Source organism: Phocoena phocoena, chromosome 4 (assembly GCF_963924675.1).
Source record: "Phocoena phocoena chromosome 4, mPhoPho1.1, whole genome shotgun sequence".
Classification (NCBI taxonomy): Eukaryota; Metazoa; Chordata; class Mammalia; order Artiodactyla; family Phocoenidae; genus Phocoena; species Phocoena phocoena.
Window position 1 is genome coordinate 78,978,357 of NC_089222.1, and position 13,661 is coordinate 78,992,017.

General features: G+C 36.9%; 1 protein-coding gene across 1 annotated transcript in view; it reads left to right on the forward strand.

The window, feature by feature from the left end:
• POLQ (DNA polymerase theta) overlaps positions 1 to 13,661 on the forward strand; it is a 114,041-nt gene that overhangs the window by 12,452 nt on the left and 87,928 nt on the right. The window contains exons 6-10 of the mRNA XM_065876433.1: positions 1,347 to 1,566; positions 4,028 to 4,175; positions 6,801 to 6,947; positions 8,656 to 8,868; positions 13,399 to 13,541. Coding sequence (XP_065732505.1) covers positions 1,347 to 1,566; positions 4,028 to 4,175; positions 6,801 to 6,947; positions 8,656 to 8,868; positions 13,399 to 13,541 — 871 coding nt within the window. The remainder of the gene's footprint in view (positions 1 to 1,346; positions 1,567 to 4,027; positions 4,176 to 6,800; positions 6,948 to 8,655; positions 8,869 to 13,398; positions 13,542 to 13,661) is intronic.

The following is a 13,661-nucleotide window of genomic DNA, read 5'->3' on the forward strand; positions in this document are numbered from 1 at the left end:
AAGACAGCAAATAACAAGTGTGGGCAAGGATGTGGAGAAAAGAGAACCCTTGCGCACTTTCGGTGGGAATATAATTGCTGCAGCCACTATGGAAAACAGTATGGCGATTCCTCAAAAAATTAAAAGTAGAACTGCCATATGATCCAGCAATTCTACCCCTGGGTATTTATCTGAAGTAAAACAAAAACACTAATTTGGAAAAGATATGTGCACCCCTAGGCTTAGAGCAGCATTATTTACAATAGCTAAGATATGGAAGCAACCAAGTGCCCATCAATAGATGAATGGATAAAGAAAACATGGTGTATTTATATACAATGGAATATTATTCAACCATTCGAAAGAAGGAAATCCTGCTGTTTGCAACAACATAGATGGACTTAGAGGGCATTATGCTAAGTGAAATAAGTGAGACAGAGAAAGACAAATACTTTATGATTTCACTTACATGTGGAATCTAAAAATACAGAACAGATGGTTGCCAGAAGGATGGGGGTTGTGGGGAGGAAAGAAATAGGTGAGGAAGATTGAGGTATAAATTTCAGTTGAAAAATAAATGAGTCATGGATATGAAGTGTACAATGTGGAGAATATAGTTAATAACTAATAGCTTTGTATGATGACATATTGTAACAAGACTTACGCTGATCATTTTGAAATGTATAGAAATATTGAATCACTGTGTTGTGTAACAGAAACTAACAGTGTTGTAGGTCAATTATACTTCAAAAATGAACAAACTCGTAGAAAAAGAGATCAGATTTGTGGGTTACCAGAAGCAGAGTTGGGGAGAGAAGGAGCTGAATGAAGGTAGACAAAGGAACAAACTTCCTGTTATAAGATAACTAAGTACTAGGGATGTAACGTACAACATGATAAATATAATTAACACTGCTGTATGTTATATATAAAAGTCATTGAGAGTAAATCCTAAGAGTTCTCATCACAAGGAAAAAACTTTTCTCTGTTTTTTTAATGTTGTATCTATATGAGATAATGGATGTTCCCAAAACTTATTGTGATAATCTTTTCATGATGTAAGTCAAATCATTATGCTGTACACCTTAAACTTATACAGTGCTGTGTGTCAATTATATCTCAATAAAACGGGGAAAAAACACACATGGATTGCAGGGGTGTAACTCTGGTGCAGTCTCTTTGGAAAACAGTTGGACATTATCTAATAAAATCAAGATAATATAAGACCTAGCAATTTTACTCCTAGGTATATACCCTAAAGAAATTTATGCACGTATATACCAAAGGACACGACCAAGAATATTGTTAGCACCATTTGTAATTAGTACTGTGTGTCTTTTAGCATCATTTTCATTTGTTTTTCACAGCCAGGCATATTTAGCCAGTCCTCTGTCTAATGCCGTGCAGATTGTTGGCATGAGTGCTACTCTCCCAAATTTGGAGCTTGTGGCTTCCTGGTTGAATGCTGAACTCTACCACACTGACTTTCGCCCTGTACCACTGCTGGAATCAGTAAAAATTGGAAATTCTATTTATGACTCTTCATTGAAGCCTGTGAGGGAATTTCAACCCATGCTGCAAGTAAAGGTAAGTCATTATTTTTATATAATTACCACCAGTACCTTTGTGTTTGATTGCATTTTCTCGCAAGTTAACAGTTGTTTTTGTTTTTTGCTATACGCGGGCCTCTCACCGTTGTGGCCTCTCGTGTTGCAGAGCACAGGCTTTGGACGTGCAGGCTCAGCGGCCATGGCTCACGGGCCCAGCCGCTCCGCGGCATGTGGGATCTTCCCGGACCAGGGCACGAACCCGTGTCCCCTGCATTGGCAGGTGGACTCTCAACCACCACGCCACCAGGGAAGCCCAAGTTAACAGTTTTTGAGTTAAGTAAAGTAGGGGGTTGCAAAGTAGTTGATTATGCATTATATATGCATTAGAAGGATTCCTAATGCTAAGCTAATTGGTTTCATATTAAAGAATTGGTGGTGTTGGTGAGAGAGGAAATGTAGCTGTGTCTTAAATTTAAGTATTATCATTTCCTATAAGTGTAAGTATAAAATTTTGTAGATTTTTGTTTTTAACTAGGAAAAAGATTTTCTTATGGCTTTGTTTACACTAAACACTAACGTGGAAAATTGACCTTTTGTTTAATGTTATAGGTATAATATAGTAGAGTGGAAAATTCATTTTTTGGAGTCAGAAAGACCTACTTCTGATACTTCATAGGGATACTTGATATGGCTATGATATTAGTTGAATCACATAACTTCTCTGAATATAGTGTCTTCATCTATAAAATGGGATGTAATACTTGTATTTAGTATTGTAAGAATGAAATTTGATTTAAAAAAATTGCCTAGCACCTAGAAAGGGCCTGAGAAATATCCCCTCCGCACACCCCTAAATACACTTTAAAACATTTAGTTCACAATATTTTTCTAAGCCTGATTCTTCAGTACTGAGGTTAAAGGACTGACTCATGATCTGTGCTGCGAGGGATCTGTTTTTATGCCGAGCAGTGCCTCTGAGTACTGAAAAAGTTAAGGGTAAGTTTAGAACTAGGAATAGGACTAAATTCATGTGTTTTAGTACCGTCATAGGTATGCATTTGTAGCTTCTGCATGCCTGGTATGGAATCTTATTTAGTTGCTTCGCTCTGTACCCCAAATTTCACCTGACTGTGCCTTGGTTACCTTAAGTATATAAGTAAACACATTCATCTACTCTCCTGTTAATCTTCTTCTATTATCATGCCTATGCCTCCACCTCATTTAAATGTTACAACTCTTACCTGGATTTTTGAAATAGACTCATAATTGATCTCTTTGCTTCCTACTTTGTCCCCTTCAGTCTGTGCTTAAATCAAGAGCTAGTGACCTATTTAAAATGAATATCACATTCTGCTCAAAAACTTGTGATGGTTCCCTGTTTCATTTAGAATGAAAGCCAACATCTTTAAAGTAGCCTACAAGCCCCTGCATGATCTGCCCCACTCCCTTAGTGCGCTGACTTCAGTTTCTATATTCCTTCTTACTTCCTCCGTAGCCTTTTTGCTATTCCATAATATGCCAAGAATCTCCCACCTCAGGTTCTCTTTATCTGGAATGCTTTCTCCCCCAGGCATCAGTAGGGTTTACCCTTTCACCTTTGGACCTTTACTCAAATATCAATTTCTCAGACCTTCCTTGGCCACCTTATTTAAATTGCTGTGTTCTCCCATCCCTCCTATTTTCCCTGTTTTATTTTTCCCCTTTGCACTTTTCAAAATTGAACATACTACGCGTTTTACTTGTTGTTTTTATCTATCTTTTCTTACTGGAGTAGAAGAACTCTGAGGGCAGAGCTGTTTTTCTGCTTTATTCTCCATCCGCAGTGCCTAGAACAATATATGGCACATAGTAAATATTTGCTTAATGAGTGAATGGATTAATGAATTAATCCAGTTACACACACTGACCTTCCAGTTTTGAGAACTCCCTGGGCCACCACTGGGTGTTTACAAATGCTCTTTGTTCTGCTTGAGATGTGTTCTCTATCCCCGAGTTACCTTTCATTAGGATAATGCTTCCCATTCTTCACGTCTCAGCTAAATCATCAGTTTCTCAGGGAAACCTTTCTTTCAGATCTTTCAAATTTATGTCAAATATGAGGCTTCAAAACACCATAAAAGTCTCTTTCATAGTACGTATTATGATTGTATTTTACATTTGTTTGTTTAGTACTTTAATATGTTTCCCCAGTGAGACCTAAACTCCTTAAAGATAGTACCTTGACTTTCTTTTACTCACCATAATATCCCCATTACCTGAGGGTTGGAGGTCAGTCAATATTAGTTGAATGAATATAAGATATTTCCTACTCACCTTGCATCATAAGGAAGTTTATTTTCTTCTCTTTCTGCTTTTTCTTTGTTTGATTTTGTGTAACTGATTTTTATCATGCCTTTGAGTAGAAAAACCTTTCCCTTGAAGCAAAATGAATGACTTTAAAATGATACGAAAATGTTTTGAAAGTACTACTATAGTGGCAACTTCTCTTTCTTTTATAGGGAGATGAGGACCATGTCGTGAGTTTATGTTATGAGACCATTCGTGATAACCATTCAGTATTACTTTTCTGTCCGTCAAAGAAATGGTGTGAGAAGTTGGCAGATATCATTGCCTATGCGTTTTACAGTCTACACCATCAAGCTGAGGGTAAGTTACTGATAGCAGTGAAAGCCTCCATACTTAGGACATTTGCTTGAAAGTAATGTTAATAATTATATTAGCAAAGCATGGCTCTCTTTCATCATTGCCACCACCTGCCTACTGTATACTCCTTTGTAAAACTATGCTTTTGTGACTAATCATCTCCTTATCCTCCTTACAGACGATGTGTACACACATTTAGACTAATCTTCAGAATTTTAAAATGTTGGATTTCTACAGGTATATACTGAGGTTCTTCATCTAGGATCTATGGGCTTTGAGACGTTGACCTTGGAGCCCCTAAATTGTATAAAAAACTTCACATATACACATTTTTTGGGGGAAAGCAGTCATATCTTTTTTATATTTCCAAACTGTAACTCTAAAAAGAATCATACACACACACACACGCACACACACACACACACACACACATATGTACATATACATATATACACGTATTGGGTTGGCCAAAAAGTTTGTTCATAACATCTTATGGAAAAAGCTGAATGAACTTTTTGGCCAACCCAATATTTTAGAAGCTTTACTGAGGTGGAATTTATGTGGAATAAAATGTACCCACTTGAAGTGTGTAACTTCATGAATTTTAACAAATGTGTTCACCTGTTTAACTCCCCCACTGTGATCAACATGTAGAACATTTCTGTCACTCTAAAATGTTCTCTTTTGCTGTCAATCTCCTCCCTCTATCCCCAGCTTCAGGCAACCATTCATATATTTTCTGTCACTCTAGATTAGTTGTGTCTTTTCTAAGAATTTCATATAGTAAATGAAGTCGTATTGTGTGTATGTGTCTTTTGTGCCTGGATTCTTTTACTCATCATAATATTTTTAAGATTCATCCAGATTGTTACTTTTATCAATTTGTTTCTTTTTTTTTTTTTTTTTTTTTTTTTTTTTTTTTTTATACGTTACGCGGGCCTCTCACTGTTGTGGCCTCTCCCATTGCGGAGGACAGGCTCCGGACGCGCAGGCTCAGCGGCCATGGCTCACGGGCCCAGCCGCTCCGCGGCATGTGGGATCCTCCCAGACCGGGGCACAAACCCGTGTCCCCTGCATCGGCAGGCGGACTCTCAACCACTGCGCCACCAGGGAAGCCCAATTTGTTTCTTTTTTATTGCAGAGTATTGATCTAGTATATTGCTATAACCATTAATATATATTTTTACTGATTCTAGGATGAATACTAGCTTATGGTCCCTTGGGGTCAAAGATAAGTGTAGGGAAGACAGAGACCAGTTCTAGTTACAGAATACTGTGATATTTTATGACTTTGTTATGACAGTGGCATCTTGAGGACAGGTGATGGATATCTCAAGCCTAGCTCCAATAAGTAAACTTTGCCTGAAGTTATATTGGGTAGACTCTGATCCAACGTTTTAATATCTCTTCTAGTTCCCTCTTAATTGATACTTTCTTATTATGCCAACTTATATTTTTTATGTGAACCATGATAACTTATATTCCTTAATAACCAGAAACATTATTAATATTTTCTTTGCTTGAGGCTCCGTTATTTTGATTTATAGCAGTGGTTCCCAAATCCTGGTGCTTAGACTGGAGCCTGGGCTATGATGAACTTTTCACCAGAAAAGTAAAGACATGGCAGCACATTTTTCATAAAGATGAAGTTTAAATTTTGAAATTATCCCTACTAATTTTTTTATGTTAAAATAACTTTTCTTTTGAAATAAGGAATCAATGATAATTAAAAAAAATTTTTAAATTGTTCTTAGAGAAATAAAACTTTGGCAACCCTCTGTGGATCCTCAAAATTTTAGGAAAAGTTTACCTAAAAGACTTAAAAATATATAAAATATAAGATATATTCTATGAGAAGGTTTACTAGTTCAGAAATCCAAAAGTCTAAGAAATTCTTTAAGCAAACAGTTCTTGCATCTAAGTCTTCTGGGGGAAGTTACACATAGAGGCAAAAACAGAGGGTAATGTATGATTAATTACCACATTGGTGCCAAAAAGGCTAGAAGAATTGTCATTTAGAACTAAGCTCCTATGTGATTCTGACACTGCTGGTTTGGTGGGGTGGGGCACACTTTGAGCGAGGATTTTGATTTTTAGTCTCTGAGTGGTAGTATCTGTAATTTTCTCCTTCCTTCAGCTGTTTCTTTGATCTCCTCCTGTGGGCTTGATCTCACCCTAATATAGTGTTTCCTAAACTTTGGTACACATTAGAATTGCCTGGGGAGATTTAAAAATTGTTATGTCCAGGTTGCATCGCATCACAAAGTCCAGAGGTGAATGCCAGGCATCAGTATTTTTAAAAGATGTCCAGGTGATTTTTTTTTTTTTTTGGCGGTACGCGGGCCTCTCACTGTTGTGGCCTCTCCCATTGCAGAGCACAGGCTCAGCGGCCATGGCTTACGGGCCCAGTCACTCGGTGGCATGTGGGATCTTCCCGGACCGGGGCATGAACCCGTGTCCCCTGCATCAGCAGGTGGACTCTCAACCACTGTGCCACCAGAGAAGCCCCGTCCAGGTGATTATTATAAGTAGTAGTTTCAGAACCATTGCCCTCTGTCATGACTCAGGCAGATAGCAGTTAAAGAGGTCCAAGGGGAGGTGACAGTGTTGATGATTTTTTTGTGACAGGATTGGTAAGATCATCTGAACTTCCACCAGTGATACTGGAACAAAAGGGCCTCCTAGAAGTGATGGATCAGTTAAAACGTTTGCCTTCAGGACTGGACTCTGTATTACAAAAAACTGTGCCATGGGGAGTAGCGTTTCATCATGCAGGTATCCGTATTTATAATATGTTATTAAAAAGCCCCCTCCAAGAATCCTTATAATTTCTTCATTTTTATTTTTATATTTGATTTGCATTTGATTTCTTGTTAACCACACTTAATACTCTTAGATTTTATTTTAAGAAATTGTGTGATTAAGGTTAAACAAGAATAAGAATAACATGTAGGTTTACTTATCTGTATGGTATATAAATACTAGATATAAGCTTTCTTGTACCATTGGGGAAATGAATTCTAAAATTATTACCTTTCTATACTTTGTTTTCTTAAAAATTAGGTTAGAGTGGTACTTGCTATCCTAATTTTATGCCACTTTGTTTCCTTTTATCTCAAGGGGTATTAGAAATATTCTCACGAGTATATCAAAATCAAATTAAGTTTAGAATTTGTCATATTATATTTTGAGAGGGCTACAAGTGTTTAAAAACCAAATACCTAGGTTGTCAAAATTGCAAGGGTTATGACAGTCACCAAATTGAATAATTTCATTCAGGGTATGATCTGTCAATGATGATATGTGCTGAGGATATGATTAAGAATATATAGTTTCTGGGGAGTGGGAAGGGTAAGCTGTGACAAAGCGAGAGAGAGGCATGGACATATATACACTACCAAACGTAAGGTAGATAGCTAGTGGGAAGCAGCCGCATAGCACAGGGAGATCAGCTTGGTGCTTTGTGACCGCCTGGAGGGGTGGGATAGGGAGGGTGGGAGGGAGGAAGAAGCAAGAGGGAGGAGATATGGGAACATATGTATATGTATAACTGATTCACTTTGTTATAAAGCAGAAACTAACACACCATTGTAAAGCAATTATACTTCAATAAAGATGTAAAAAAGAAAAAAAGAATATATAGTTTCTATGATTAGGAACTTAACCTTTTCAATTTATTTAAAGTTTTTATCGTGCTATATATAAATAAAATTTTAAAAAATATATATATATACCTATACACACAAACACATAAAAAATTTTCATTGTATATAACTTATAATGCATACTAATAAAATGAATACCGGTGGACCCACAACTTATTTACAAACTAGAATCCCAATCCTTTTGATTTTTTTTAAAATAAAAGAAAATAAAAAATAAGCCACGTAAGTGTGTATTCTATGTGCTGTTTTTCTCATGTGCTGAGAGAGCACATTTTCTATGTGCTGTATTTACTCATGTATTTATTTTTCAGACATTTATTTATGTGTCTCACCATGGTGTTGGATAGACCCTGCAGATACTGTCATAAGGCATGTCTCTACCTTCAAGGAGTTCTTGTCTAGAGCAGGGGTCAGCAAACTACAGTCTGCTGGTCAAATCCAGCTGTTTTTGTAAATAAAGTTTTATTGAAACACAGTCTTGCCCATTTGTTTTGCGGCTGCTTTCACGTGACAGTGGTAGAGTTGAGTAGTTGCAGCAGGGACCATCTGTCCTGCAAAACCTAAAATATTTACAGATAAAGTTTGACAACCCCTGGTCTAGAAGATGAGATAGAAGTACAGTATACAGTACAAGGGTTGGCAGATTATACTCTTAAATTGGTACACTTTGATTACTTCTTTGTTTACAGTTATAACAATAGCTTGAAAAAAATCTTTACATGCTTGTAACAGATTCTCAGATCCATTTGTAAGTGATCAAGTACAATATTTTCATTATATGTTAATAAATATATGTTATTGTAATTTCTTTTTTTTAGGTCTTACTTTTGAGGAGAGGGATATCATTGAAGGAGCCTTCCGTCAAGGTCAGATTCGGGTCTTGGCAGCAACTTCTACTCTTTCATCTGGGGTGAATTTACCGGCACGTCGTGTAATCATTCGGACTCCTATTTTCAGTGGTCGACCTCTAGATATTCTTACTTACAAGCAGATGGTTGGTCGTGCTGGCAGGAAAGGAGTAGACACAGTAGGTAAGTGAGTTTGAATTTTGTAATAGTGTTGCTGAAGGACAGTGTCAGTCTACCTGAAATTGAATGGCAACCCATTTCTTATCATGCTGTATTTCTTTGTTATCCAAAACACTAATGTCATCCTTTTGGATTTGTTTAATATTTATATGAGTATAACTTAAAATTTTCATATCATCAACTATTGATTGTCTAGTAATGTAGAATCAAGATTTTCTTTTGTATTATATACAGTGAAATGATTCAGTATTATGTTAGATGACATCACATTAGCTGTAAGATGACTTAATTTCCAGTATCATCTACTATTTTGTGCTAGTGAAGGGATTAATTTTTATGGGTATTAATTCTGTTTAGGTGCCTGCTGTAAGAGTTCAAATAGGGATGCTGAGAGCCGGGGGGTACTCGCACACTTTTGGAATAGGAACTTCATGTACCCGCTTTCTCTTTCTAAATTGGTGCTGGCTCTGAAAACACTTTTTCAGTTTCTTATTTTGTATCAGCAAGTGATGATAAAATTACCAGCAATGCAAACAAAACTTTTGTCTTAAGCAATAGGGAAGAGGCTTGTTTGAATTAAATATGAAGATAGCAGCAAATATTATTTCTTGCCTGCTACATTATTCTGGGTATGACTAAATTGTTGAGTCTTCTAACATTAAAGAACTTTGAGAGGAACATTCTCTGTCACACTTTCTTTCTTCTAGTTTGTTTTTCCGTGTTCAGCAATATAGTTTCTATCTTGTGGTATAAGATGGCTATTCCAGTCTCTGTTATCACATCTGCATTTCAGTCATCAGGAAGGAGAGATGAGGAAGTAAAGGGCCCATCCTACCCTTTAAGGACACTTCCCAGAAGTTGCACTTAGTATTTCTCCTTACACACAATTGGCCAGAACTAAGTCATATGTTTACATTCCCTGACTACAGGGAAGCTGGTGAATATAATCTAGCCGAGTGACCCTGTGTTCATCTAACATTTAGGGGTTTTATTAAAGAAAGAATGAGAGAATGGCTATTAGGGGCAAGTATTAGTCTCAGCCCTAGTAGCAAATGATTCGTCTGTATGTAATCCCTGAAGGGCCACTGGTCTGCCTCACTTTTAAGCCCTAAGAAGTTTGTTGATTAAACAAACCTTCCAACTCATTGGATTTCTCTTACTAAAGGCATCAAATAAGTTTATCCTGCTTCTGTCTCTTACTTTATCTACGAAATATGCAGATTACATTTATGTGTTTTAAAAGGGCAAGAGGAAGAGCTGAGATGCTCCCTTCTCATTCCTAACTGCCTCCTTCTGTCCTTCCTCCAATTTTCATTTCTCAGTAGACTCACAACTCTGGAGAGTGGAGTGTAAGTTCATTTTACATAGATACTCTTCTTTCAAGGCCAGAGGGTCTTCAAGGTGATGTAAAGATAAGGAGGTTTTATTTGCCTTGCTATGTTCTTAGCTTGTGCTTATCTTTCTCATGGGGAAGAATAATAGGAAGGTTGGCATCCTGGACTAATATCAAGCCTTAAATCAGATAACATTCAAACAATACTAAAATATACCACAACAACTTTGTTTCTGAGGTCTTGGAAACTTCTGAGATTTTGACTTTGCATAATGTTCCATTTTAGGATGGCATATGGCTTGCTCAGAATTTCTTTAAGTGGGGAATGTGCAAATAAAGGGTTTCATATCAATTATGAAGATTTAAATACTTGGTCATTCTTTTTGGACTGTGTAGCATTTTTGTAACTTCTTTGCATTTTATAAATGATATTAATATTTCCTGGATAATTCATGGAGTTTTATTTAGATGACTCTTTAATCTCTCTTTGGATTTTTTGGAACCTTCCAGTGTAGGATGATGGTGCTTTGTGCCAAAACAGTGACTTGCAGTTAAAAAGTTTGCAGATCTATCTATATCAAATCTATGAATGATTTGATTCTAATTGACTTCTCAATTATAATATGGATACAGCCTCACTAGGCAGGTGGGAATGGGATCTGGACATATATACTGGCATTATTTGGGGCATTTTCATAAATCTTGCTCATCCTGAAAAAGGGTTGTCTATTTTGTTGAAGAATCAAAGCCTGGAAGAGCTTTACACTGCTCAAAGTGGCTTTTTACCTTGTTGCTAATGCTAGTTGATCCATTTTCTAGGTAGGTTTTTTGTTTTAAGCTGGGTTGTTTTATAGTTATCACAAGAACCAGGTGGTATATTTTATTCACCTGGCTTTTGTTTGTTTGTTCTGATGGCACCTATGTTTTTTGTAATTATATTTGGGGTAAATAACCAATGGTTATCAAGTTTATAGTTCCTTATATTTTTCCTATCTTGATTCTCAATTTGGCAGTGTTAAGAAAGCATCATCTGTATTTTTCTCTCTGCCTGGGTGGTTAGTATAGTCCACCACAATGCTACTTTTATTTTTATTTTTCTCTAATGCAAATGGCCTTCATTTTGCCTGTTGAATATCTTATTTACTGCTTCCTTTCCCTTACTATTGGATTCATTTTTGAAAAAAAATTAGTTTTCTCTAGTTTTAATTGTTGTAATAAGTGTTTATGTTTGTATAAATTGTATATTTGTATATATTTTTTCTTAGTGACTTTTTTTAAGGTTTAATTTTTTTTTTTTTTTTGGTGGCTGCGTTGGGTCTTTGTTGCTGCATGCGGATTTTCTCTAGTTGCAGTGAATGGGGGCTGTTCTTCATTGCAGTGTGCAGGCTTCTCATTGCGGTGGCTTCTCTTGTGGAGCATGGGCTCTAGGCATGAGGGCTTCCGTAGTTGCAGCACGTTAGCTCAGTAGTTGTGGCATGCGGGCTCTAGAGCACAGGTTCAGTAGTTGTGGAGCACGGGCTTAGTTGCTCCGTGGCATGTGGGATCTTCCCAGACTAGGGATGGAACCTGTGTCCCCTGCATTGGCAGGCAGATTCTTATCCACTGTGACACCAGGGAAGTCCTGTATATGTATTTAATTAATAAGTGCTTTCACATATTTTTGTTCACTTGATTGTTTCAATAGCCTAAAGCATTTAAATTAGTGAGTGTTATAATGTGATTTCTAGGTATCTGTTAATATTTTTGATTTTATATTATCATCATGTATAACTGATATTGAACTCAGGTTTGGCTACTCGTTACACGATAGGCCAGTAAGTCAAGTGACAAGGTGTTGAGTCAAGGAAAGTGACTTTATTCGAAAAAGCCAGCTAACTGAGAAGGAGAAGATGGTGGACTAGCGTCCTTAAAAACGATCTTAACATCTTGGTGCAGGCAAAGGGCTTTTAAAGGCAGTGTGAGGGAGGGTGCTTCCGGGTGCATGAGCAGCTTTTGCACAATTCTCGGATTGGTTGGCATCAAGGTGAAGTTTCAAGCATCACCAGTTTTCTGGGTTCAGCTGGTCTGGGGTCTACATGCTTGCAGTCAGCAGTTTTCATCTGGGGGTCTGCTTCCTATAGAACAAGTTAAGAACGTGTGTTAGACCTTTTATCTATATCTTTCAGGGAACTGAGAGTTCGGTGACTGCTTTGTGGCTGGTTTATAGTCTAAATGTTACCAGTTTCCTGGCCCGACAGCTATTCTTTGTTTCTACACCTTTGCATTTCCTAATCATTAACTCTTGAGCCAGCCTTTTGAGACTGAGTGGAGGCCTGGGAGCTTTTTACTTCAAAGGACAGGGACACAGGGACTGGTATGCAGTTTCATAACCAGTAATAATTTGCATCTGCATTTTCCTTTATAGTTTTCAAAATATCTATTACTATTATATACTTAATTATTCAATAACAATAGTTAATCCTGTAGGGAAGGAAAAAACTTTTCCTCTACCCTCTTAGGTTCTATGCCTAGTGCCTGCAAAGGAAACTGACAAATTACAGATTAACAGGAAAAAAGCCATACATATTTGACTTGATGTTAATATTTAATTTTTTACATACACAGAGTCCCTAATAGAAAAGTAAAAATCTAAAGAAGCAGTTAGATGCTGGGGGCTTATATACCCTTTTAACAAAGGTTGATGAATTGTAGAGAAGTGACAAGACAAAGGAAAAGGGGTTTGGGCTTCTAGGGGGTGGTACATTGTGGGAAGGTAGATATATGCTGGAGTTTAATGCAAGTTAAGGTTTCTTTAGTGAGGTTTGTGCACACCCATCTCAATACTGACTTTTTGTCTCCAGTGATAAGAATTGTCCTCCTGCTGTGAGAGACAGGAAGGGGAACACCTTCACAGAGAAATTTATGTCCTGCTTCTAAGCAAATAGGGAGAAAGCAAAGAGCTCTTTCTATGTTTGCTGCTTCCCAATTGGCTTCAGGTCAAAATAATCCTTATGCTAAAGTGGCATATTTTGGTGTAGCATATTCTGATCCCCTTCAATCCAAAATTCAGAAAATAAGAACATTAGTGATAATTATATGACTATAACAACCACTATCTCTTGTCTCCTTTTAAACAAGTAAGCCAGTTTAAATTCTCTTTAGCAGGTATTTTATGTAAACGTGTTGGGATTCTGCAACTGTATAGTTTTTTTTGATTATAGGTGAGAGTATCTTAATTTGTAAAAACTCTGAGAAATCAAAAGGTATCGCTCTACTTCAGGGATCTCTAAAACCTGTTCGCAGCTGTTTGCAAAGACAAGAAGGAGAAGAAGTAACTTCGAGCATGATAAGAGCTATTTTAGAGGTAAGAGAGAGTTCACTAAATTACCATTTGCTTTTTTGTTCCTGTAGTACAATGATAGAACTTTAGTATGTGAAAAATCTTAGTTTTGTGTTTCTTTATGAGATTATTTATAGCCTTCCC